Below are 24,424 nucleotides of genomic sequence, written 5' to 3' on the forward strand. Positions count from 1 at the left end.
TTGCAAACTTGAAAAATGTTCTGGGTTAGTCATTCGTGCCAGGTTCATCGTGAGCTGCCATTTTAAAGCCTGCGTAGATTATACCGCCTCCCGAGGTTTAGTGTCATCTAGTGCTGTAGCTGTGCATAAAAAGATTACATGGAAGTGAATCACGGAAGCAAATTTCTAGTGCGATCCCAAACATCGCTGGGAACTTCAGCAATGGAGCTCATCTTGGACCATTGCCTATTGCATTCGATGGGGAATGTCGAAGGTGTGCAGGAGTGATGGAGATACAAGTTTATCCAGAGACAAACCCAAAGCTCCCTGGTCCCATTATGCACGCCCTGTTTTGAGTTCCTCAGCATTATAATGGGTAGCAGGCGGATGGCTGCTATCTGTAGTTAGATCCATGTCAGTAAAGTCTAGTAATAGGTTTCCTGACTTGAGGAGATCCGTCCCTGGTGGTCCAGCGGCAGAATATGCATTCATCATTGTGTCACAGATAGACTGATGGGTTTTAACTTGCGAGAGGGGACTTGTGCCAGATTCCCTGCAGTGTAAATACAATTATCAATTCACTTTTTTCAGTGGTACAGTGAAACTAAGTCTAGGAAAGATTCACAACAGTGAGGTCATGGGCCCATTTTGATGAAGGAAGTAGTGATGTGGCAGACAGAACCGGGTTGAATTGAAAGTTACAACTGCTTGCTTCAATTAGTGTCAGTGGCTTTCATTACTTGGAGTCTCCGAATACTAATACGATTACTACAAGATTGCAAATACCTTTAGGCAATGTATTTAAATTTACAGGATCTAACTTGTAATTTGAGCTGAGTTTTTTTTTAAAGAAAGTGTACATCACAGTAACTGTCTGAAATCGGATTGTATTGCAATAATAAAGTACGTAATTCTACGTGGAGGCACACGCAAGATGTTTAAGATTCAATGGTAATGTCGGCGTTGCAAATTAATTTTTTTTTTAAATTACTAGTTCATTTTTATTTAACTGAGAGCAATGCAGAAGTCAGTCAGACTGAATTGGGGAGCCTCAAAGCACCAAGTTATCTCTAAACAGAAGCAGTTGATTTTGTAGAGATGTTAGGACATTAGTAGAGGAAATTACATTTTTCAAAGGTTGGCTTTGATATACTTAGTTTTTTTCTTTGAACGGGACCTTGTGCCTCTCTGTATGGAAAGAATTGCCGTGTAATTATTTAAGACATTATCCTCAATGCTTTCTCCCCATCCCACAGTTGTAAATATTGTCAGGTAGCTATGGCCTTGTCAAAGAAAGCGTCTAATGTCAGTGATTCATGGGCAGGTACATCTTTTTGTGTTGGTTCTTTACATGCATTTGGCAATTAAACAATTAAGGTTTTGAACCTTATAACATGTATCATTGCCTCCTTTTTGTAACAGCAATTTATAGCATTGTGTCTAAGGACTGCAATATCTGTGGAATGGAATGGGTTTTGAAGAATGCCTCCCATGTGTGATAGATTTATAAAACTAATGGCTGCTGACAAATTCCAAAGATAAGGGATATTAGCTTTCAGTTAATATGGGACCATCCAGTCAGGCACAGACTAAGGCAAATATTTTTGTGCAGGGAAGCCGGCAGTTTTCTGTGTTGGGTTTTGTATTGGTGCCTCAACCAGGAATGTGGTCTGCATGGATTTTACAGCTGGGGAAATGTCAGTCAAACTGAGCGGCTTCGGCCTTTGATTTGTCACCACCACTCACCTTCTCAGAGTTTGAGATTAATGAAGTTTTAACCTTTTGTTTAACCTTTATAGTCTATAATTAAAAAATATATATTTTTTCCTGTTTTGTGCAGAAAAACTCTACAATTCTTGTGGCCGGGAACTGAGAAGAGCCCTTTTTTCCCTCAAGCAGATATTTCAGGTTAGTACTGATCGACACCTCGCTGCTTGGCAGATATTCTAGGTTAGTACTGATCGAAACCTCACTGCTTGGCAGATACTCCAGGTTAGTGCTGATTGACACCTCACTGTCAGACAGATATTCCAGGTTAGTACTGATCGACACCTCACTGCTTGGCAGATATTCCAGGTTAGTACTGATCGACACCTCACTGCTTGGCAGATATTCCAGGTTAGTACTGATCGACACCTCACTGTTAGACAGATACTCCAGGTTAGTACTGATCGACACCTCACTGTTCGACAGATACTCCAGGTTAGTACTGATCGACACCTCACTGCTTGGCAGACATTCCAGGTTAGTGCTGATCGACACCTCACTGCTTAAGGTGCGTTCTCAGTTCAGTGGCATTTTGTAGTTCTGAGATATTTAGACCTGAAGGTCGCAGGTTAAATCTCTGGTTTGTGGAGAGTTAGCTGATCTCAACTCGGGCATCATTCGGGCTATTACTGTTAACTTTAGCACCCCTAGATTAGCAAGGGGAAGAATCGGCCAAGGTTCCTGCTCCTCGTTGCTATCCCACGCCTGCTACTAGAAAATGCACGTGAGTGGATGCCTGATGAGGGCAGGATCATGCTTAGTTGTGATGCTTTCTGTGGTGAATAGCCAGTTGGTGCTCGATGCTTAGGCTTGCACATGATGAGTGCAATTTGGATGAAGTATCAGAGTTATCACTGCCTGTGGAGCTGTTTGCCAGAAAGAGTCAGCATCTTCAGGGGAGGAGGGAACTCATTTGTGGGGGAGGGGAAGAGTCTGAACATCTGGCACATGAAATAATTCCACAAAGATACGAAGACCAGACTAATAAAGCAAGATAACTTGTGAGGAGGAATAGAGATGAGTTCAGTTGTAGTGTATTTCCGGGATTTAATAATGTAGGCCGCATGCCAGTGGTATGAAAGTTAGTTGTTGAATGCCAAAATGAAAGTAGCTATTATGCAGGAAGTGTTGGAGTATTGGTATCATATAATTAGTGGCTGAGTGAGGCGTGTGGTTAACAGGTAAGGAGCCGTACATAGACAAAGCGAGTGATGGTCTTGAAAGAAAGGATATTACCCCAAAGGTCAAGCTCTGTTTCAGCTCCAAATTATGATTGTTTAAACTCAAAAATGGGGTACCTACCATGCCAGGATTTTCTAAGCCAGATAATGTGTGTGTTTAGGGAATGTTGTCTGCATTATAGTACACTGTACAATGAAGTGTGTTTCTGAGTTCATTGTATGTGAATTTGAATCTCAGGCCAGTTAGTTCCTGATCTGAGCTACACAATGTGACAGTACACAGCAGGTGAGATTATGATCATTACAGATGAGGAAGTCCTTTTTGGCCCACCCTAATTCAGAAAGACCCTGTAACATATAAACTGCTATTCTGTGCCAGTTTTGCCTTTTAAACACAAGAACACTGGGATTGACACAAGAACTGTGGGATTGACGCAGTGTAAATTAATGATTAGAAATTCCTTCCTAGCTGCAATCCATTCATTCTCTCATCGCAGGACGTGTAATGTACCTTGAATAACGCTGCTATTTTCACTTCTACTTTACGTGCTACAAACTTGCTGATGTATTTGTGTCAGTAGAATGTTCTTGACGTAAATATTTAACAGTTGCTGCCTTCATTCATGCCTTACCTTTAGGAACTTTCCATTGTGCAAGTTTTTTGGGGCCTTCTAAGGGTCTCTTTCCTCAATTCCTATTGGCCTTCCCCATTAATATTCTATAATATTTTCCCGTTTTTTCTCTCCACTGAATCAAATGATTGCAAAAGAAACCAAATTGAAGGAAATGGGAAATTGGATTTTTCTTTGGTTGAAGAATTTTAATTATTATGCAGGTTTGTAGAGAACACGACTAAATGCAGGTGTTCGAAGAAGCAGTACCAAGAGCTGTTGACTCAGTGGAATCAAGGAAATAATCATAATCATAAAGAATTCACTGCCTGATCTGTAAATCATGAGAAAATTACTGCCATTCATCTGCTGTGGGACTTTTTGTCTGGAGGGGATACTTTCAGTAAAATTGCTGTAATATCTCATTTGAAGATGATTAAAGCCTTTCCTAGCCTGGTTTGCAAAAATAAATCATCTTATAGGTTGAATGTCCCCAGAATTATTCTACTTGTCTTACCCGATCAGGCATAAACAACAGTAAAATACAAGCCTATGTGTACATGCCTTGAGTTTTGCATGGGCAGTCAGTGTTTAGACCCACAGTCTGCATTGTCCACTCCTACAGCAGTGTGGAGGCTGCCCCCTTTTAAACTCCTGGGCTCCTAGTTGGTGCAGATACTTCATTGCTCACGGACTCTCCATTTCAGTGTGCATACACGTGGTGGGAGAGGGCTGGAATCTGGGAGAGGACTGTCTAATGCAGCAGACAGACGGGAATGGGGGGCAGCAGAGGGAGATGGGACACAGCAGGAGGGGGGTTGCGGGGGGAAGGTGGGCAGCAGAGGGAGACCGGACACGGGGACAGCAGAGGGAGTTCCATGTTCGAACAAATGACATAGATCGATATGTTTGAGATCCTGATGAATACAGTTAGACACTAGATTGAAAAATAAGAACTACAATAGTGATAATCTATGGACTGCTTTCATGCCACACACTGATCAGGTTAAGGAAAGAAAAGAAAGAAAGGCTTGCATTTATATAGCCTCTTTCGCATCCACAGGACATCCCAAAGTGCTTTACAGGCAATGGAGTACTTTTTTTTAAGTGTTGTAATGTTGGAAACGTGGCAGCTAATTTGAACATGGCAAACTCCCACATACAGCAATGAAATAATGACCAGATCAGTTTTTTTAGTGATGTTGGATGTGGGATAAACATTGGCCGAGACTCCCCTGGGGAGAACTCCCTTGCTCTTCGAATAGTGACAGCCATGGAATCTTTTACGTCCACCTGAGGGGACAGACGGGGCCCTCGGTTTAACATCACATCTGAAAGACGGCATCTCTCAGAGTGCAGCGCTCCCTCAGCACTGCACCGAAATGTTAGCCTGGAGTTTTGTGCTCAAGTTTCTGGAGTAGGACTTGACGCCATAACCTTCTGACTCACCGGCGAGAGTGCCACCCACTGATTCACGGCTGGTTAGGAAGGTCAACGCATGACTACAGGGCTGGTGCAGGGGGAAAGGGTTCACATTCTTGGGGCATTGGAGCAGTTTCTGGAACAAGGGAAGGCTGTACCGAAGAGATGGCCTTCACCTGAACTGAAATGGCACCAATGTCCTCGTGGAGAGGGTAAATAGAGCAGTGGATTTAAACTAAGATGGTGGAGTGGGTGGGTAACGTCGAGGTTTGAAACTATATGAGGATAACCTATTATTGTATAAGGGGCAAGAGATATCCAAAAATTAGCGGGAAAAAGAATATGCATTTGAAATAATTGGAGCCAGGATTGAGAAGTATGTAAAAAAACAAAATAACATGGAGAGTTAGAAGCAATGATAACCAAGGAGGGATATGATCCAGCAGCTATCATGGAGACATGACTTGAGTTTGGATCGGACTGGGAAATTAATACTTCTGCTTTTCACATTTTCAGGAGAGAGGAGAAGGGAAAAAGGATGGGGGAAGGGGTGTGGTTTGGCAGGGTTAGTGAACGATTCTAGCCCAGTGATAGAACGTAAGGATGTCCTGGGGGGTTGTTGTAAGACAGAATCCATATCAATAGAAAGAAGCAGGGAACTGATACGATTGAGATAGAGAGGAAGATCTGCAGACAGTTCAGAGATATGTTAAAAACAGCAGGGCAATGGTATTGGGGGATTTTAACTTTCCCCGAATTGGCTGGGTAAAGGTCATGCATGTGGTCAGAATGGAGAACGGTTTCTGGAATGAATCCAGGACTACTTCCTACGTTTCTAGTCCAACAAGGAAAGAAAGAACATCAGATGAACAGTTAATGCATTTGTATGTTAAGAACATAAGAAATAGGAGTAGGCCATACGGCCCTTCGAGCCTGCTCCGCCATTCCCAGAATTCCCAGCCATGATCTTATTGAAAGTTAAAGTCGCCTAATATCATTGCCCTGTTGTTTTTACATATCTCTCTGAACTGTCTGCAGCTCTCCTTCTCTGTCTCAAATGTACCACTTCCCCCCTTTATTGGTATGGATTCTGTCTTTGACCTCAACTCCACTTTCCCGCCCGATCCCCTTATCCCTTGATTCCCTTCGAGTTCAAAAATCTATCGATCTCAGCGCTCTGGGGTAGAGAATTCCAAAGATTCACAATCCTCTGAGTGAAGAAATTCCTCCTCGTCTCAGTCCTAAATGGCCGACCCCTTATCCTGAGGCTATGCCTCCTAGTTCTAGATTCTCCAGCCAGGGGAAACAGCCTCTCCTATCTACCCTATCAAGCCCTCTCAGAATCTTGCATGTTTCAATGAGATCACCTCTCATTCTTCTAAATTCCAGAGACTATAGGCCCATTCTACCCAATCTCTCCTCATAGGACAACCCTCTCATCCCAGGAATCAATCTAGTGAACCTTTGTGCACCCACTCTAAGGCAAGTATATCCTTTCTCAGGTATGGAACTGTGCACAGTACTCCAGGTGTGGTCTCACCAAAGCCCTGTACAATTGCAGCAAGATTTCCGTACTCTTGTACTCCAATCCCCTTGCAATAAAGGATACAAAAAGTAAAAGTAGTTAGAGAGGGTAGGACACTCTGTGATGAAGGAGGGAGTCTAATTGTGGTGGGTGAAGGTAAAATAGATATTTTGTATCCTTTTTTAAAATTAAGGTGGATATGAGACTGTAGGTGTACTAGAAGAGGATAGGGAATGATTGTTAGAGATAACTGGAGAAAAGGAATTGGTTCTGCGAAAAACTGATAGCAGAGACGCGGGTCACAATTTTTCAATCCTCTTTAAATATGAAAATCATGCTGTGAGATGGGAGATTAGTCGATGTAAGATATTTGTTCAAATGGGAGAGGAGGATCATTTAGGGATTTTATATTTCTGTAAGATCGATAGTGGTCTGTTAGACTTGTGTGCTTTACAGTTTTACCTCCTAGGTGCTTCTGAAACAACCACATGATTTCATTTTCTTTTGCTGCTAGTTTAAGCATCTCTGGAGAAGAATAGTGCTTCAGGACTTGCATGATGCAATTGCTGATCTGCCTGTTCAAGTCTGTCCCTAAATCAAATTAAATAGGAACATGATTCATATCGATTCAGATGTTCCAAATGAATTGAAGGGGATTCCTGCATCAGTGATGTGCTATCCTAGTTAAACGCTGATGAAGAAGGTTACAGTCGGGTATTTTTCGAGCAGTATTTGACTGGAGTTAGCTCAACCACACGGAGGGTGTTAACCTGGCGAAATCTGTAAAACCGAATTATTCACATTTGTTTCCATTTTTATAAATGAACTAAAAAGCTAAAAATTGCTTTTCAGTGTTTTTGTGAATTTGGTGCACATGGTGGTGAGGACAACAACAACTTGCATTTATATAGCGCCTTTAACATAGTAAAACATCCCAAGGCACTTCACAGTAGCAATTATGAAACAAAATTTGACACCGAGCCACATAAGGACAGGTGAGAAGTAGGTTTTAAGGAGTGACGTAAAGGAGGAGAGAGAAGCAGTGAGGCAGAGAGGTTTAGGGAGGGAGTTCCAGAGCTTAGGGCTTCAACAGGTGAAGGCACGGCCACCAATGGTGGAGCGATTGAAAATTGGGGATGCGCAAGGGGTCAGTTTTGGAGGAGCTCAGATTTCGGAGGTTTAGAGATGGGGAGGAACGAGGCCATGGAGGGGATTTGAAAACAAGGATGAGAATTTTTAAATTGGAGCGTTGCTGGAGGACTGTTCATGCTGGGCAGTGTAAATCCTATTTGGGACAGGCCGTGGCATATTTTGTACAACTCTGGCCTTGTGTGCAGCTGGAGCAAGTCCGAAATTCATGGGTTTGCTGTCTGATTTTTTCCATCCATTGAAATCTACAGACTGAAAAGAACGAGCAGAAAGCCTGCGAATTTCCAATCTGTGCCGACTGTACATGAGGCCGTGCCGTGTCCGCGCCGATCACACCCAAGGATCACATTTCAGGCACAATGTAAAGCTGCTTCTGCTGTGGCCTAAGATTCCCTTTCAAAAACCTGCAGCTTTAATCTGTTTGCCTGAAGGATGACAATAGATTTTTGTTTGCTTAGATCTACTTATCGTTCAGGGAAAAAAAAACAGAATGTAGATTCGATCACAGTTAAAAAAAACAAATATTCTTAACATCAGCTCAATAAAGTGGAGGTTAAAAGTGTGTGTGTATGTGTGCGTGTGTCCCTCTGCATTGCAGTGCTCTAAGTGAAGCAATGTGCTCTTTCCAAACATCATTGAAAAATGTGCTGTCTGGCACCCAAGATCTATAAATTCAGCATCTCTGCATCTTCATCCATTGATGCAGAGCTGTGTGTGAGTGTAAAAAAAAAAGAAAAAAAACAAACCGCAGAGTTTTCACAACTTGCATCACTGCAAGTTCTGGCCAGCAGCACGTGACCTCGATGCAGATGTCCCATGTCGTGCAGAATGCAGATGGTTTTAAAGCTGCTCCTGGTGCCAGCTCAGCCCTGGCATTTCTGTTCCTTGTGCTGGACTGGCACTGACCAAAGCAGGTAGACTTGCATCCCACTGGGTGGTTGCTGTTTGCATCCGACATGGACCATACCGAAGGCAAACCCAGCGTCCTTTCACAGCGCATGGTCGCGAGATTTGCCGATTTATTTATCCCTGCAAACAAATCCAATTGTCGCGAGCTTGGGGGTGATTTAGTCTTTACAACTGTGCGCTTTGAGTTTGTAACTGTTGAGGAATTCATTGACTTTGAAGATAACTGCTTATTTTTGTTCCAATGCCTCGCATGGAAAGACATATTTTACATCAGTTCCCTCGGAGCACAGGACACTCTGTCTGGGCCTGTTGGGCCAAGAGTCGAACGAAAGATAAGTCAAAGCTGTGATTGAGATAAGGCATCTGTTCCTTTTGTTGAACACAATCGAAATTATTAACCGAGATTATCTATTTCTATCAGTGATTTGTGTGACACAAACATGTTTCACATGGAGTTGCTACCAGAAGCTTTATAATAATGCTCCTGAGGAGCAGTTTTGGGAAGGTGCAAGGCAGGAGCAACGCCCTGGTGTCTTGCTTTTTCTCATAATCTTCATATAACTCATTCAGTGCGGATTCGAGCAATATTAATGCACAACACCTTGCATTTGTGTACCACAGTTACTGTAGAGCAGTGTCAGGTGGTGCTTCACATGTGTAAGGAAAACAAACACTGAATCAAAGGAGAGGGTGATCAGAAACTTGGTCAATGTAGGGGGTTTTAAGGTTGATTTTGGAGGAGGGGCTTATGGTGGGAATCCTTGTGTGGTGGGAATCCTTGTGTGGTGCCTTATCGGCTGAAGGCACGGCCGCCAGTGGTAGAGCGAAGCGAGGGGGATTTTTTTTTTATTCATTGGATGTGGGCATCGCTGGCAAGGCCTGCATTGATTGCCCATCCCTAATTACCCTTGAGAAGGTGGTGGTGAGCCGCCGCCTTGAACCGCTGCAGTCCGTGCGGTGAAGGTACTCCCAAAGTGACTTTGTTGTAGCGGTTTGGTATAAGAGTGTTGCTTGCTAGGCCATTTCAGAGGGCAGTTAAGCGTCAACCACATTGTTGCGAGTCTGGAGTCACACACAGGCCAGACCAGGTGAGGACGGCAGATTTCCTTCCCTACGGGACATTAGTGAACCAGATGGGCTTTTACAACAATCCGGTAGTTTCATTGTCACCATTACTGATGCTAGCTTTATCCAGATTTATTTAATTGAATTTAAATTCCCCAGCTGTCGTGGTGGGATTTGAACTCGTGTCTCGGGATCACTAGACCAGGCCTCTGGATTACTAGTCCAGTAACATAACCACTATGCTACCGTTCCCACGGATGGTGATGCACAAGAGGCTGGAGTCAGGAATGGAGACTTTGGGGGTGGGGAGTGGGGGTGGTAGGGGCTGTAGGGCGGCGGTGGTTACAGAGATGGGAAGGGGCAAAACCATGATGGGATTTAATTTGAGGCACTGGGGGAACCGTCGGTCAGCGTACATCAGCGAGGACTGTGGAAGCAGCAGAAACTTACACATTCATTTGAAAATCACCAGCATTTAAGATCAATTTTCCTCCTGTCTCGCAACACTTTCGCCTGACATGCAGGCCGGGATTTTCCAATTTGCGGATCACTGCCGCTGCGTTGGTGGAGTGGGACACTTCACAGCCACCACGGGGGAACCTCCCCCGACTCCTTCCCCTGGAGGGGGCGCAGTGAGAGGCCGCGACTGTGCTCGGAAGCCTGGCTTTTGACAGCAGCAGGGGGGCAGAGCATGTGGGAGGGGTGTTTAAAAATATATATATTTCTAATTTGTGGGCGGGGCAGTTAAATGAATCAATTTTCCTCCCCTTCAGAGGGTTTAAAATTAAAAAAGCCCCCCTTCATCTCTGGATGTCAGAGAGTCGCATGCATCCTTGCACCCAGTGTTGAAGTACAAACTATGGGTTGTTCAACGTTTCAATTATTACCACTAGTGTGTAAATGCGATTTCTCATCAATATTCTTAAGGCATGTCCCCAACACCCCTTCCAGTGGAAAATTCCAGAAGCAGCGGGGCTGAGCGGGGAGTGGCGAATAGCTCACCTGGATCCCTTTATTTCATTGCTGGATGCCAAAAACCCACTGACTCCAGTTGGCACCCACTCCTCGCACGTTGTCAGACTTTCCACCTCCCGCCTAATTATCTTAAAGTTGAATGTAAACTGTGGGGTGCTACAAGCTGCTGAATTGCAAACCAAATAATTATACCAACTGCTTACGCCTATGATTTGGGATTGAATGACTGGTGCACACACAGGTATTGTTTTAATCATTTGGGCCCATCTTGTTCACAAGTGTAGAGATATTTGTTTCTTTAGATTGTCCAAAGCTTGTGCATGAGGATGTCCTGTTTTGGTTGAAGCTGGATTGTGCTCTCTGGTATGTGTAGGTGTCTAAGAAACATGTGCAATATCTACATGTAGTAGGGATAGTGCTTGACTTTTCGAAGCTGGCTGCAGGATGAGTGTTGAGGTGCGAGGCTGAACAGTGCTTGGTGGAATTTGGGTAAATAGTAAGGAGTTGGTAAATTGCCCTCTTGGATTGGGTGCGGTAGTTGTGGTGGGCTGGGCATGTCAAGAGGAGCCCACTGCTTCTCATGATTTATGGTGCAGCCCATGCTAGTGTTACTTGGGTTCGAGACTTCCCAGAGGTGTTTCCAGTGGGTCGGAGGACTTGAATTAACAGGTTTTACCATCATTGGGGGTGTGCATCTTTCTCTGTCTAGGGAGACCTGTGCTAACCTGTTCACCACAGATGAAAATTAGACTCGTGTCGTGGAAGATTGCTACCAGTCAATTGCCTCAGTCCCATTGAACCGAATCTCTCTTCAATGCTTTTGGTACCTCCTCAACTACTCCAGTGCTGTCCTTGCGTCCCATACGCCACGCTCTATAAACTCCAACTCATCTCAAACTCTGCCGCATGTATTCTGTCCCCTGCTAAAACCTGCTCTCCTATTACTGCTGTTCTTTCTGACATACTCTGGCTCCCCATCCCCCAATACATTCAGTTCAAAATCCATGTCCTCCATCCTTCATGGGCTGGCCCCCCTCACTGCAATCTCCTTCAGCCCAATCTCCTCCAGAATGCTCTGTGTTCCTCTGACTGACTTTCTGAGCTTCTATTTTCCCCCTTCCTCCCACCGCAACCCATCACTGGTGGCAGAGCCTTCAGTTCTCTCAATCCCACTCTCTCGAGCTCCAGTTTGGTAAATTCCTTGCTCAGTGTTGAGGAATTAAACACCTTTGTTTCCCTTTGCCTTTAGCCTTATGCAGTACAGTATGATGATATGTAGATTAAAGCTTTAACCCCAACCTCAGAACTAGCCCTGGCAGTACCGGTGACGTATCAATTTCCCCCAGTAGCCATTTCAACAGCCTGTTGAAGTGATATTCCTGTTAGTACAAACTTGGGTGCTGGAGGCCACCACGGCAAAGCCCAATTTTATCTCCACCCAACATGTGTAGTAAGACAGGGCCTCTGGATAGCATCCAGAGCAAGGATCCTGGCTGATTTTCCTCTCCCTGACCCAGAGATATGGAGACCGCCTGCACTGTCCCAATTGTGGTTGGGTAACTCGGCACAGAGCGGGCATTGAACCTTGTGACCTTGCTGGGGATGCCAGCCCTCCTGGATTGTCCTGGGGTCTCGAATTAAAAATGAATCTCCTGGACACTCCTGCGAGCAACCTGGGAGAAGAATCATAGGGAAATTTTCCCCTCATTTCCCTCCAAGTGAACACTCATTGTAAGGCTGCAATGCACCTGGGATGCAATGTGGCTCTGGAGTATGGACACTCTAACCAGTCAAACTGTGCGATGAATGAAGCAGTTTCTGGCGTGCAGAGGATATGGATTTGAATACACCCTACGGTGATGGAATGAAAGACTCCTGGGTCTGCTGGCTGTGGTGGTCCTCCGTGAAATGAATTTCCTCGGTCTTGCTCCAGTTCCTACTGGATAAGAGTCCACAGCGCACAGCTGCACATAACTTGGGTACAAATCTGTATGACAGCCTGCTGACACTCGCTATCAAGGCTCACACACAGATAACGTCCACTAAGACTAGGTACCAGAGGGTAGTAGGGGCCTATGGAACTGTACCCAAACAGGGAGTTAGTCCTTTCAGGTGAGGAGCGGAGCAGTTTACGGACAAACTGTGTAGGAAGCCCCTGTACAGTGAACATTTTTCTTCCCCCTTGTTCTTGCCAGTTGTGCCTCTCTCTTTCTCTCCATGGGTGCTAGCTGGACTATGGAACCTGCCCAATTCTTTGTGTAAGCTCAACATTGGATGTCAGTCAACTCCAGTGAAGATTGCTGGATTGGAATTGGGAGACACCGGGACCCTGGGTAATTTCCCCCGCCACCCCCCGCAAGCCAGCCATGGTAAGGCTGGTTGTAGCTTTCACCACTCTCCTAGCCAAAAGGTGGCTTTTAAAACATTTTTTTAGCTCTGATACCAGTACAGAAAACTCTTTTTTTTATCCGGCACCAACGGGACCGGCGTGGTGCCGGTTTATCAAAAAGTCCGGATTACAGAGAGGTATAGTTTTTAAAAGGTACAGAGCTCTGTACACAGCAACAGATCCAAGCTTCCCTGTTGCTTAGCAACAGGTGCAGGAACTCCGACCGCAAGATCCAAGTCCCTGTTGCTTAGCAACAGGTGCAGGAACTCTGACCACCAGATCCAAGTGTCCCTGTTACACAGCCACAGATCCAGGAACGGCCACTAATATGAAGTAAAACTTAACTGGCAAAATTCAGGAGTAGGTTCAGGTAACAGAGATTTCCGGTTAATTTAGGTGCCGGTAAATCGAGAGTTTCCTGTATTAAGATATATTCAGCCATGATTATTGAAGTGTTTATTACTTTGGAAGCTCACATTGGTTAGTAACCTGTTGCGATTTAAATATCGGGCAGGAGACGTTTATTGGATCTGATGGGAGGTCCTTCAAGTTTTATGTCGAAACTTGCGGTTTGCTGTCTGGCAACATAAACCTGGTTCCAACTGTCTCGATTCCCTGTGACAGACGGGCTGAAATGAAGGGCTGTATCGCCATCTGGAATTCTGGAAAGCAACTGCAGGGGGGGAGATGTCTGAGGGCTGAAGCAGGTGCCTACAACAGCCAAAGATTATAGAGCCAAGCATCTGTGAAAATAGGTGTGGGGAAGAATGTGACTGAGCCCCAGTGAGGATCTCCTGCAGGTGACCTGCTAGACAGAGGTCACATATCCAGGGCCAGGTATCCAAGAGGAGACGGACTAAACTGAAATTGCCAGTTGCCCGGGTATTCTTGCATTCTGAATTTAACCTTGACAGCCTTAATTGTGATGTGTGGTTAAAGTACAGTGAAACTTAATAATCTGTACGACTTTTCATGTTCGTTTGGACTTTGTTTTGCAGAAACTATCTAAAATAGTGTTTTTAAATGACTTTCATAAACTATGCATTCCTTATCCAGCAGAATAAATAGTTGTTATTTGGATCTTAGGTATCTCATAGAATTCACTATCCATGCAGCTCTGACAGTCCAGGAGACCAGCAGGAGCTGGGCCTGTGCATCCATGAGACCAGCAGGAGCTGGGCCTGTGAGTCCATGAGACCAGCAGGAGCTGGGCCTGAGAGTCCATGAGACCAGCAGGAGCTGGGCCTGAGAGTCCATGAGACCAGCAGGAGCTGGACCTGTGAGTCCGTGAGACCAGCAGGAGCTGGACCTGTGAGTCCATGAGACCAGCAGGAGCTGGACCTGAGAGTCCATGAGACCAGCAGGAGTTGGGGCTGTGAGTCCATGAGACCAGCAGGAGCTGGGCCTGTGAGTCCGAGACCAGCAGGAGCTGGGCCTGTGAGTCCATGAGACCAGCAGGAGCTGAGGCTGAGAGTCCATAAGACCAGCAGGAGATGGGCCTGTGAGTCCAAGAGAAGAGACCAGCGGAGGTGTGGCTGAGAGTCCATGAGACCAGCAGGAAGTGGGGCTTTGAGGCAGTTAGACCAGCAGGAGCCAGATACCAGCCTTTCTTCCCAGAATAAATCCTAGAAATGACTGTTTACAATGTTAGCAGTCAAACGCCTCCTTTGTTATAACTACAGCATTAGACCATTTATTTTACATGTCAAGCATTCATCCATAATATCGAGGCTCATTCTAAAAATGGAAAATGGACTTATCAGAGTTTGATTAATCGAAATAGACCAGTCAGATGCTTAAAAGCTTAATGTATCAGATTAAAGGACCGATTTTAACTCTCAGCGGGAATCATACGGGCGGAGGCCAAAGTAGACAGCAAACCGTCCAACCCTCTGCAACCCGGAGAGGGCAGTGGGATTGGAGAGGGTAGGTTGCAGTATCCATTTTAACTACCCAGCCACTGAATTTCCAGGACAGGGTTAAAATCGTCCCTTAAGTGTAAGTTGACAGCACTATCTGCCAATTTCCATTTCCCATTGCGTAGCCCCCTCGTTAATCGAGGTTTCAACCTATCACCTTAGGGACACATCAAACAGTTCCCACAGTATTGTGATGGACTTTTCAATCCAAATAACTGCCTCCATAAATAAGTGATCATTTCTAGTTTCTCCTAAATTTCACCGCATGTCAATTACAAGAGAAATGCAGGGAACAGCGCCAACCGCTGTACATGGCCTTCCTTGATCTCACAAAGGCCTTCAACACTGTCAACCGTGAGGGATTATGGAGTGTCCTCCTCAAATTCGGCTGCCCTCAAAAGTTTGTCACTACCCTCCACCTGCTTCACGACGACATGCAAGCCATGATCCTGACCAACGGTTCCACCACAGACCCAATTCACGTATGAACTGGGGTCAAGCAAGGCTGTGTCATCGCACCAACGCTCTTCTCGCTCTTCCTTGCTGCAATGCTCCATCTCACCCTCAGTAAGCTCCCCGCTGGAGTGGAGCTAATTTACAGAACAAACGGGAAACTGTTCAACCTCCGTTGCCTCCAGTCCAGATCCAAGGTCGTCCCATCCTCTGTCGTCGAATTACAGTATGCAGACGAAGCTTGCGTCTGCGCTCACTCGGAGGTCGAACTCCAAACCATCGTCAACACCTTCACCGAAGCGTATGAGAGCATAGGCCTTACACTAAACATCCGTAAGGCAAAAGTCCTCTACCAACTTGCCCCCGCCACACACTACTGCCCCCCCCCCCGATTCTCAAAATCCACGACAAGGCCTTGGACAACATGGACCACTTCCCATACCTCTGGAGCCTACTGTCTACAAGGGCAGACGTCGACCCAACACCGCCTTCAGTGTGCCAGTGCAGCCTTTGGTCGCCTGAGGAAGAGAGTGTTTGAAGACCAGGACCTCAAACCCGGCACTAAGCTCATGGTCTACAAAGCAGCAGTGATACCTGCACTGCTGTATGCCTCAGAGACATGGACCATGTACAGTAGGCACCTCAAAGCACTGGAGAGGTACCACCAACGCTGCCGCCACAAGATCCTGCAAATCCATTGGCAGGATAGGCGCACCAACGTCAGTGTTCTTGTTCAGGCGAACATCCCCAGCATCGAAGCTTTGACCACGCTCAATCAGCTCCGATGGACGGATCACATTGTCCACATGCCCGATACGAGACTCCCAAAACAAGTGCTCTACTCGGAGCTCCGGCACGGCAAGAGAGCTCCAGGTGGGCGGAGGAAACGCTTCAAGGACGCCCTCAAAGCCTCCTTGAAAAAGTGTAACATCCCCATTGGCACCTGGGAATCCCTGGCCCAAGACCACACAAAGTGGAGGAGAAGCATCCGGGAAGGTGCCGAACACCTCGAGTCTCTTCACCGGGAGCAAACGGAAGCCAAGCGCAGGCAGCGCAAGGAGCGCACGTCAACCCAAGCACCCCACCCACCCGTCCCTTCAACCACCGTCTACCCCACCTGTGACGGAGACTAGGTCCCGCATTGGACTCAGCAGTCACCTGCGAACTCATTTTTAATGTGGAAGCAAGTCATCCTCAGTTCCGAGGGACTGCCTAAGAAGAAGATCATTTCTAGTTTCTCCTCAATTTCAGAGGAATCATGTTGCCTCTATTTTAGAACAATAATACAGAAACAAAAATCGTTGAGAGAAGTAATTGGTGAGGGTGAACTTCAATCTGAAGAGCATCCTTATGAACTTTTTTTACAAAAAAGGTGGAAATTCTGATTTCTTTGGAGCCATGAAGTAACCCCATGGAGTCCCAGGATGACATTTGAGGTGAAATCATCTTCAGATACCTGCCCCTATGTTAAGTGGGGATTGGCGAGCACTGGATTGAGCTCCAACTGATACTGAAGTCTTTAATTACATTAGAGGGAGTTCTATGATTAGTATCCAGGACCGAGAAAGATGCCTGTTCAACATGATGAGAGCTGGTGAAGATGGTCCTATGACCACCTAGCTGTCATCCAAGTGGGCAATTTCCATTTGTGATGCCCAACGAGCCAGGTCTGCAGCAGACTACTCCGTGGCTCCAAAAACTTTGAACGCCTCCTGTCTGGTGGAAGAAGTTCAGAATTGAATTGAAAGTTTTCCCTTTTTTAAGCATCCTTTTGTTTCTCTTGATTTTGTAAATAAAGATGCACCGCACTGATTGCAGCAACAACAACTTGTATTTATATAGCGCCTTTATATAGCGCCTTTAACGTAGCAAAACATCAAAAAGAAAATTTGACACTCAGCCACATGAGATATTAGGACAGATGACCTGAAGCCTGAACAAAGAGGTTTAGGGAGAGAATTCCAGAGCTTAGGGCCGAGGCAGCTGGAAGAACGGCCGCCAATGGTGGAGCGATTAAAATCGGGGTTGCACAAGAGGCCAAAATTGGAGTTCGGAGATCTTGAAGGCTGGTGGAGGTTACAGCCATAGGGAGGGGGGAGGCCATGGAGGGATTTGAAAACAAGAATGAGAATTTTAAAATTGAGGCGTTGCCGGACTGGGAGCCAATGTAGGTCAGTGAGCACAGGGGTAATGGGTGAACGGGACTTGGTGCGAGTTCGGATACGGGCAGCAGAGTTTGGGATGATCTCAAGTTTATGAAGGGTGCATTGTGGGAGGCTGGCCAGGAGAGCGTTAAAATAGTCGAGTCTAGAGATAACTAAGGCATGGATGAGAGTTTCGGCAGCAGATGAGCTGAGGCAGGGGCGGAGTTGGGCGATGTTATGGAGGTGGAAGTAGGTGGTGTTGGTGATGGAGTGGATATGTTCTCTGAAGCTCATCTTGGGGTCAAATAGGACACCAAGGTTGCAATCGGTCTGGTTCAGCCTCAGACAGTTGCCAGGGAGAGGGATACTGTCTAGCTAGGGGAACGGAGTTTGTGGCGGGTACCGAAGACAATGGCTTTGGTCTTCCCAATATTTAGCTGGAAGAAATTTCTGCTCATCCAGTACTGGATGTCTGACGAGCAGAGACACAAATTAGAGACCGTGGAGGGGTTGAGAGAGGTGGTGGTGAGGTTGAGCAGTTCAAGAAGGCCCACCACCACCTTCTCGCTGGCAACTAGGGATGGCCAACGACGGCCACATCCCGAGAATTTAATATTTAAAATACATTTTGCACAACTTTGGCTCGAGTCTAATGCAGTTTCCATTCTTTATCAACTCTAAAGGTAGTGTAATCTGAAGTGGGACTAGATTCCAGAGAAGTGGTGAGCTAGTGTTGCAGTGCTCGTGTTTGACACTGCCTTCGCATAACCTCAGCGCAGTCTTCCCTTGGACTCCCTGGACACTTTGAAGCTCCCTGCAATTAATTTAAATGTTTAGACAAGGCCGATGCTGCCTAAACATTTGAAATGTTATCCGCTGGGAGCAATTAAAGTGTGAGCAAGCGTGTGCAGAGCTCTCCAGAGCAGGAAGACTGAAGTTTCAGTGTTACTGGGGTTCTGTCTGGGAGGCAAAACATGTAGCAGCTACCAGGCTTCGTCTAAATGCATCCAACTACAGGTAGACTACCCTTTATCCGGACTTCCGAAAACCAAAACCCTCTAAAAACCGAAGGTTTTTTCCGGTCAGCGTAAGTCGTGCGCACAACATGACCAGAGTGGCGCACGACTTACAGGCCTAGCCGGATAAGGGATAGTGTAGCATTTTTCCGCACTTCTGAAAACCGAAATCGCTCAGCGTAAGTGTACCAGCCTTTATCCGCACATCCGAAACCAGAAAACCTCAAAGTCGAAAGTGGAGCAAAGCATGACTTCTGAAAACCGAAATGCGCACGACCACGACCTCCGCCGACCCCCACCCCCGAACCCCCTTTCGGATAAGGGATAGTGTATCCTTTATCCGCACTCCCGAAAACCGAATTACCTCTGAAAACCGAAGTGTTTTCGCGCACCTTCCGAAATTTTCCTAAAACCGAAACACGGCTGGTCCCGAGGTTTTCGGATAAAGGATAGTCTACCTGTATTGATGAAAGCACCTCAGCTGGTGAAATCGGCACATGTCACTTCGTCAGATGATTTGTAATGCAATGGCCTGAGTGGATCGTAGATCATAACCCTTGCAAAAAAATGTTCTCCTTTATTGAAAGTGTGCTCAAAAGCAAATTGAAGAAAACTGCGTCTTTCTAGATGTGCCTATCCTTGAACGTTCTAACTGGTTGTTTCCAGTGCTGCTTTATCTTCCATTAACTAATCAAATATTTGCCTGGATCTGTTTGAGTACTTACCTGATAAACTGAAAATAGTGATTAATATGAGGTGAGATGGGATTGTGAACAACAGTTCATTGTCAGTAAATGAACTATAATATTTAGTGTCAAGGACTGTAATTCTGTTCAACTTGACACCAAAGAATTAAATATTTAACACAGAGTTGTGTAAATATTGTCAGTAAAACTGCATTTAGCTAGACCTTGCGGCTCTGCTCATTAGTGTCACTTGCAGTGGTCCAATGCTGTAGTGTTTTCCTTCTGCCCAGCACCTTCTGATGATGTGACGCAGATTCAGGCATGCGATTTCTCCACATCGCAGAGTTCCCAATCTCCGAAGCATTGCTGTGACCAAAGGCAAATGTATACAGTCCGGATTGGAAGGCAAATCGCCCGAAGCGTTATTTAGTCCATGGGTCTCGTGTGCCCCTCCTAGTGGCTGGAGTAATGTGGACAGGTGCTGGGGGTGGTCAATGAAGGACCCCACTGAAGGAAACGGGAAGGAATAACTTTGCCACATCAAAGGGGCCACTAAAAGAAGTTCCAAAAAAATAGCAACTCTGGATTTCTAAGAGATAACTGTGGAACATGTGTTAACTAAAAGGTTATTTCAAAATGTTGGCAAGTGTACTTTGTAAATACGATAAAATCCAGTGTATAAGTCATAAATATGCCCTGTTCCTAGCCTGTGGTCTTTGTACAGTTGAGAGGGGCAAATGTCTTGATATGAGAGGGGGAGGGAAACCACATTAAGTTTGCCTCTAGGCTGATGCATCCAGCTAGCTCAGGGCAGCAGTGGTACACGGCTGGGGGTATGTCAGTTGCCGATTTACCTGGTGTCACAGACATGGGTGATGCAAGGGCCAGGGAAACCAGGCGAACTGAAGAGAAAATAGGATTTTCAATTCTCTCTCAAAAATATCATGGGGGAGAAATTGGGTGAGTAGCGCCTAAAGTCAGTGGCTGTAGCGCCACTGGCTGCGTCTCCGGCAATATTCAGTAGGGGCGCTAATGGTGGCGTTAGGCATTTGCGCTGCGCCGCCACCGATGACGTCATCGGTGTGCGCAGCGCCCCATTCGTGCCCCGTTCACGATATTTGGTAGCGAACGCCGCAGTTGCGCCGCTCGCTACCCGCGCCCGGTTCACGGGGCCTTACTGTGCCGGCAGCGGCGCAAGTTAAGGTGGAGGTGCGGGGCGGCCGCTTTTTCGGCAGCCGCCTGCCAGCACCTCCGTCCCCGGCCTCGTAACCCCCCCCCCTCCGCGGCATTGCCGGCTGTTTCCCGAGAGCCCGGCACTTCTCCTTGGTGCCGGGCTCATTTGCCGGCACTCGCGATCAGAGATCACGCTGTTGCAGGCACCTCCCCCTTAACAGTGGGAGGAAGGCCTGCAGTACCGCAGCGTGCCGTGCCGCAGCATGTGGCGCTGCGGCACATTGCGCTGCGATAATCAGTTTCAGCACCCTAAGAGGGACGTGGAGCGCCTCGAGCCTCGCCCCGTCTCCCTCGAGGGGCAATGAAACTGAATTTCTGGCGATCGGTATCACTCCGATCGCTGCGCTAAATCCTGCGCTCAGGCGACTTTTGCGCCACTTTGGCGCCCCAACCCAATTTCTAGGCCCTGATTTGTAGCTAGATTTGAGCTTTTCTTCTCATACGGGATATAATGCCCAAGGTCCACTCAATGGTTTTGAGGTTCAGTTGCTGTTTATTCGTAATCCACATACAGTTCCTAAATGGGCCAAGGTATCGCTAGGAAATCCATTAATATTCTGTTCATTTTAAAACTTCAAGATCAAAACTTATGATTGAACGTATATGGCAGTGGAGTTGCATGTTACTGATTGCAGAATATTCATGATTAATATAAAGTTAGTGCTGGCACTGCTGTGGTGTAAAATGGACCAAAATCAAATTAAAGCTGACTTAAAATGAAAGCTGTACTGTATACAAGAAATAACTTGTGCACTGGGCAGATTAAAAAGCACCAGTAGAATCTAGGGTTGGGATGATCGACCTTGGGCATTATATTCCATACGATTAGAAAACCTGCCTTGTTTTCACCCTGGTGCTCTGTGGTGCTGATGATCCTTTGTTGATTGTAATGGCTCAATATTCTCTAACCCCCCTCTGTCATGAAGTCAGTACTGGCAAGCTACTTTCTCTCATTTTATTTTTAAGAGAAGTTCAGATTGTACAATGAGGAATGAAGGGATCGGGTTTTTTTTCTTTCAAGAACAGAAATGTGTTTCGAGTTTTACGTAGACTGTAGAGCGATTATAGTTATTCAGCGTGGTACGTTTTAATCAGGGCTCAACATTGGAGGGTGCCCCAGACTCTGGATGGTGTATGAAAATAAATATGTGACGCTTTAAATTGATGCTGTTCCATCCCTGTAGTTTTGACAAGAGTGGCATCTCTGAGACTCCAATTGGGTGGAGGAGGAGAAATTGTGGCACATGGGACATCAGAGAAAAGGTGGGAATGAAGGACAGAAATAAAGAGAGGGGAAAATGAGACTCAGTTTTAGTGCACGAATGTATTTGTATTTTGTCAAAGATGTTCACATTTGGGGATTGAATGATGCAGTGAATTACCGCACACAATTTTGAACCCGAGGACCAGGATTTGAATCCAGCCCAGTAGAATGGGGTAAAAAGTCTCCTTTTTGCTAACTGTAAGGGTCCTTTGTAAAATGAGATTGGACACTCGCAACGCAATTTTTAGAAGGGCTGAGTCCATAGCACAATGCTATCCGTAATTTGGCATTAACTATTGAAGTTAGCTACAGAGACCCCAAGAATAAATATACCGGAAGGTAGAACTTTTCACACTATAGGCCGCTCTTCGGAGGGTGGGACTGAAGCAAATTGTTATGACAATATAGAGAGAGTTCTCCTTTTTCAGATGTGTCCTGAGTTTTGATGCTGTTACTTCTAATGGTTTCATAACTCTGCATACAAAGTAGAAAATACAACTATTTCTGTTCATGTGTGTACAACACAATAAATAAGTATTTTCCTGCCACGTTAACCTCAGCGCTGTGCTTTAATCCCATTAGGACGACAAGGATTTGGTTCATGAGTTTGTCGTTGCTGAGGGTCTGACATGTTTGATAAAAGTAGGAGCAGAAGCAGACCAGAACTACCAGAATTACATCCTGAGAGGTAAGCAATGCATTCCCCGCTGTCTCTGTGCTTTCAAAAGGAAACGTATGGTTTATTTCTTTTCACTCACTTTGCGCCAGAGCTTGTGCAGACCTTGTTGTCTGGTGGCTTCAGCTGACACAGTCTGGCCTAGTTTTGGCATGAGGCCTTTGTGGTTGGAGTTGATGTTCTGTTAAATAGGGTAATCTCCCTGTAGCCAGCCTAACATATGGAGGCTTTGCTAATTTTGCCCTGGCTACCTCCATAGAGGCCTTGTAAAAAAGAACACTTAAGCATCTGCTGACATCACGCTGTAATGACCTTACCACAGAACAATTCTCCCCCCCCACTCCCAATCCTGTTCTGACAGGGAGTCTATCTTGCTGCTGTAATAGTGTGAAAATATTCCATAAAATGATTTCAGTATTGATCTTTGGAACTGTTATGAATGTTCGATCATCAGACCTGTGTCCTGCTGTGGATTAAACTACACATGGCACAGTAATGAAATGAGCAGCAATGCCCCACATTGAGCTGTCCTACATCTGTCTTGTGTTGAATCTCCTGTGGCTACATGCAGTTCTGTATGAAGTTCTGGTGACACAAAGGAGAGCTGTATCGTGCAGTGATGGACATTTACAACTTTGTGCTGTGAGTTTTTCTAAAGCAGAAGCGCAATAATCTTTGACATTACAGACACTTTTAGCTGATGTTCTCACATACAGCTCTCACTCTCTCTCTCTCTCTTTCCTGCGCTCTTGCCCTCTCTCTCACTTTCTTCCTCCCGCTCTCTCTCTCTACCTCTTTCTGCTTCACTCTCCCTCTCCCTCACACATATAGACACAAACAGTAACAGAGCATGGAAGTAATGAGCTCTTACAGGCCTTGTTAAAATGAGTGATGAGTTTAGAAAAATATGGTTTGTGTTTTCTTTTCTGATGGACCCAATGGGCCACTTTTTTTTTTAAACTACCAAAAGATCTATATTGTGCTGCCAATTGTGTGATTTATCCTTGCTCCAGAACTCTTCATTTGTATTTGGTCTCTGATGCCTCTGGTTATTGTTTGTTTTATCAGCCCAGTGGCTGGAAAAGCATTGTGTTTGTCCGGAGTCTTTCTTTCCTCCTGAAGGCTCAGATCTGTCAGAGAGTTGCGAGGGAGAACGTCTAGCGATTCCGATGCTATCCTGAACTACGGGAGCGAAGTTTGGGTCATTGCTGAGCATCAGCAGAACTACAACATTGAACGGCTCTTTTAAACTAGCTGCTCGAGATTTTGTATTAATTTATGGAGTCTGCAGTTCTTTGGGAACATTGCTGCGATAGGAAATGCTTTTATATAAAGTGTTTCCCTCTCCTTCGATATGTGCGATCAAAATTGTTGAATAGCTGTGCTGCCTATTGAGCGAATTCTACACAGTTCCAGTAGACTGTTTAACGGGTTTCAAAGCCAGAAGCGGGTGACTGACTGACGGACCCTCCCCTCCTCTCCAATCCTCTCACCTCTCCCCCACATACAATAAGCTGCTTGCAATTGATTTTATGAAGCACTTGCACACTGTAATAAGAAACGATATAAAAGGATTTTTTTCAGCAGTATTAAGGGCAGAAAACCAGTTGGCATTTCATAGCACCAATTGTATCCTCTTGCAGTGTATCCATTCCATTGGCCCATGAGGCCAGTACCATTTCTTGGCAAGTTATTTTTTGTCCTTCGAAATCTTTCTGTATCACACATCTTCACTGTCCACTCACAGATGTGTGACTTCCAATCTTCCCTCCTTGAGGGGGTGAGCTGAAGGCCATGACTTGATTCTCTTCCCTAACCGAATCGTGTGATCTAGAGACTCAGTGTGTGGAAATATTGGGCATGCGCCATGTCCTACCGCTCAGGAGCCTCTTAGCACATCCTTTTAACAGCGCTGTTTTTGAAGCCTATTCTTTGTACCTACTGCATAATTCTCTATGACCTAATCCAGCTAATAGAATTAAAGGAGTGCCGTACCAGTTTTTGATATTGTCGATGAAAGAATCTCTAACATTGCAAATCTGCCAATAACAGTCTGATCAA

The 24,424-nt window shown here is 45.6% G+C and overlaps 1 protein-coding gene across 8 annotated transcripts in view; it reads left to right on the forward strand.

The window, feature by feature from the left end:
* fhod3b (formin homology 2 domain containing 3b) overlaps positions 1–24,424 on the forward strand; it is a 724,225-nt gene that overhangs the window by 337,071 nt on the left and 362,730 nt on the right. For all 8 annotated transcript variants that reach the window (XM_085989128.1, XM_085989121.1, XM_085989122.1 and 5 more), the window contains exons 5-6: positions 1,820–1,887; positions 22,270–22,375. In XM_085989128.1, coding sequence (XP_085845254.1) covers positions 1,820–1,887; positions 22,270–22,375 — 174 coding nt within the window. The remainder of the gene's footprint in view (positions 1–1,819; positions 1,888–22,269; positions 22,376–24,424) is intronic.

Source organism: Somniosus microcephalus, chromosome 5 (assembly GCF_052327205.1).
Source record: "Somniosus microcephalus isolate GS21.2 chromosome 5, FLI_Smic_1.0, whole genome shotgun sequence".
Lineage (NCBI taxonomy): Eukaryota > Metazoa > Chordata > Chondrichthyes > Squaliformes > Somniosidae > Somniosus > Somniosus microcephalus.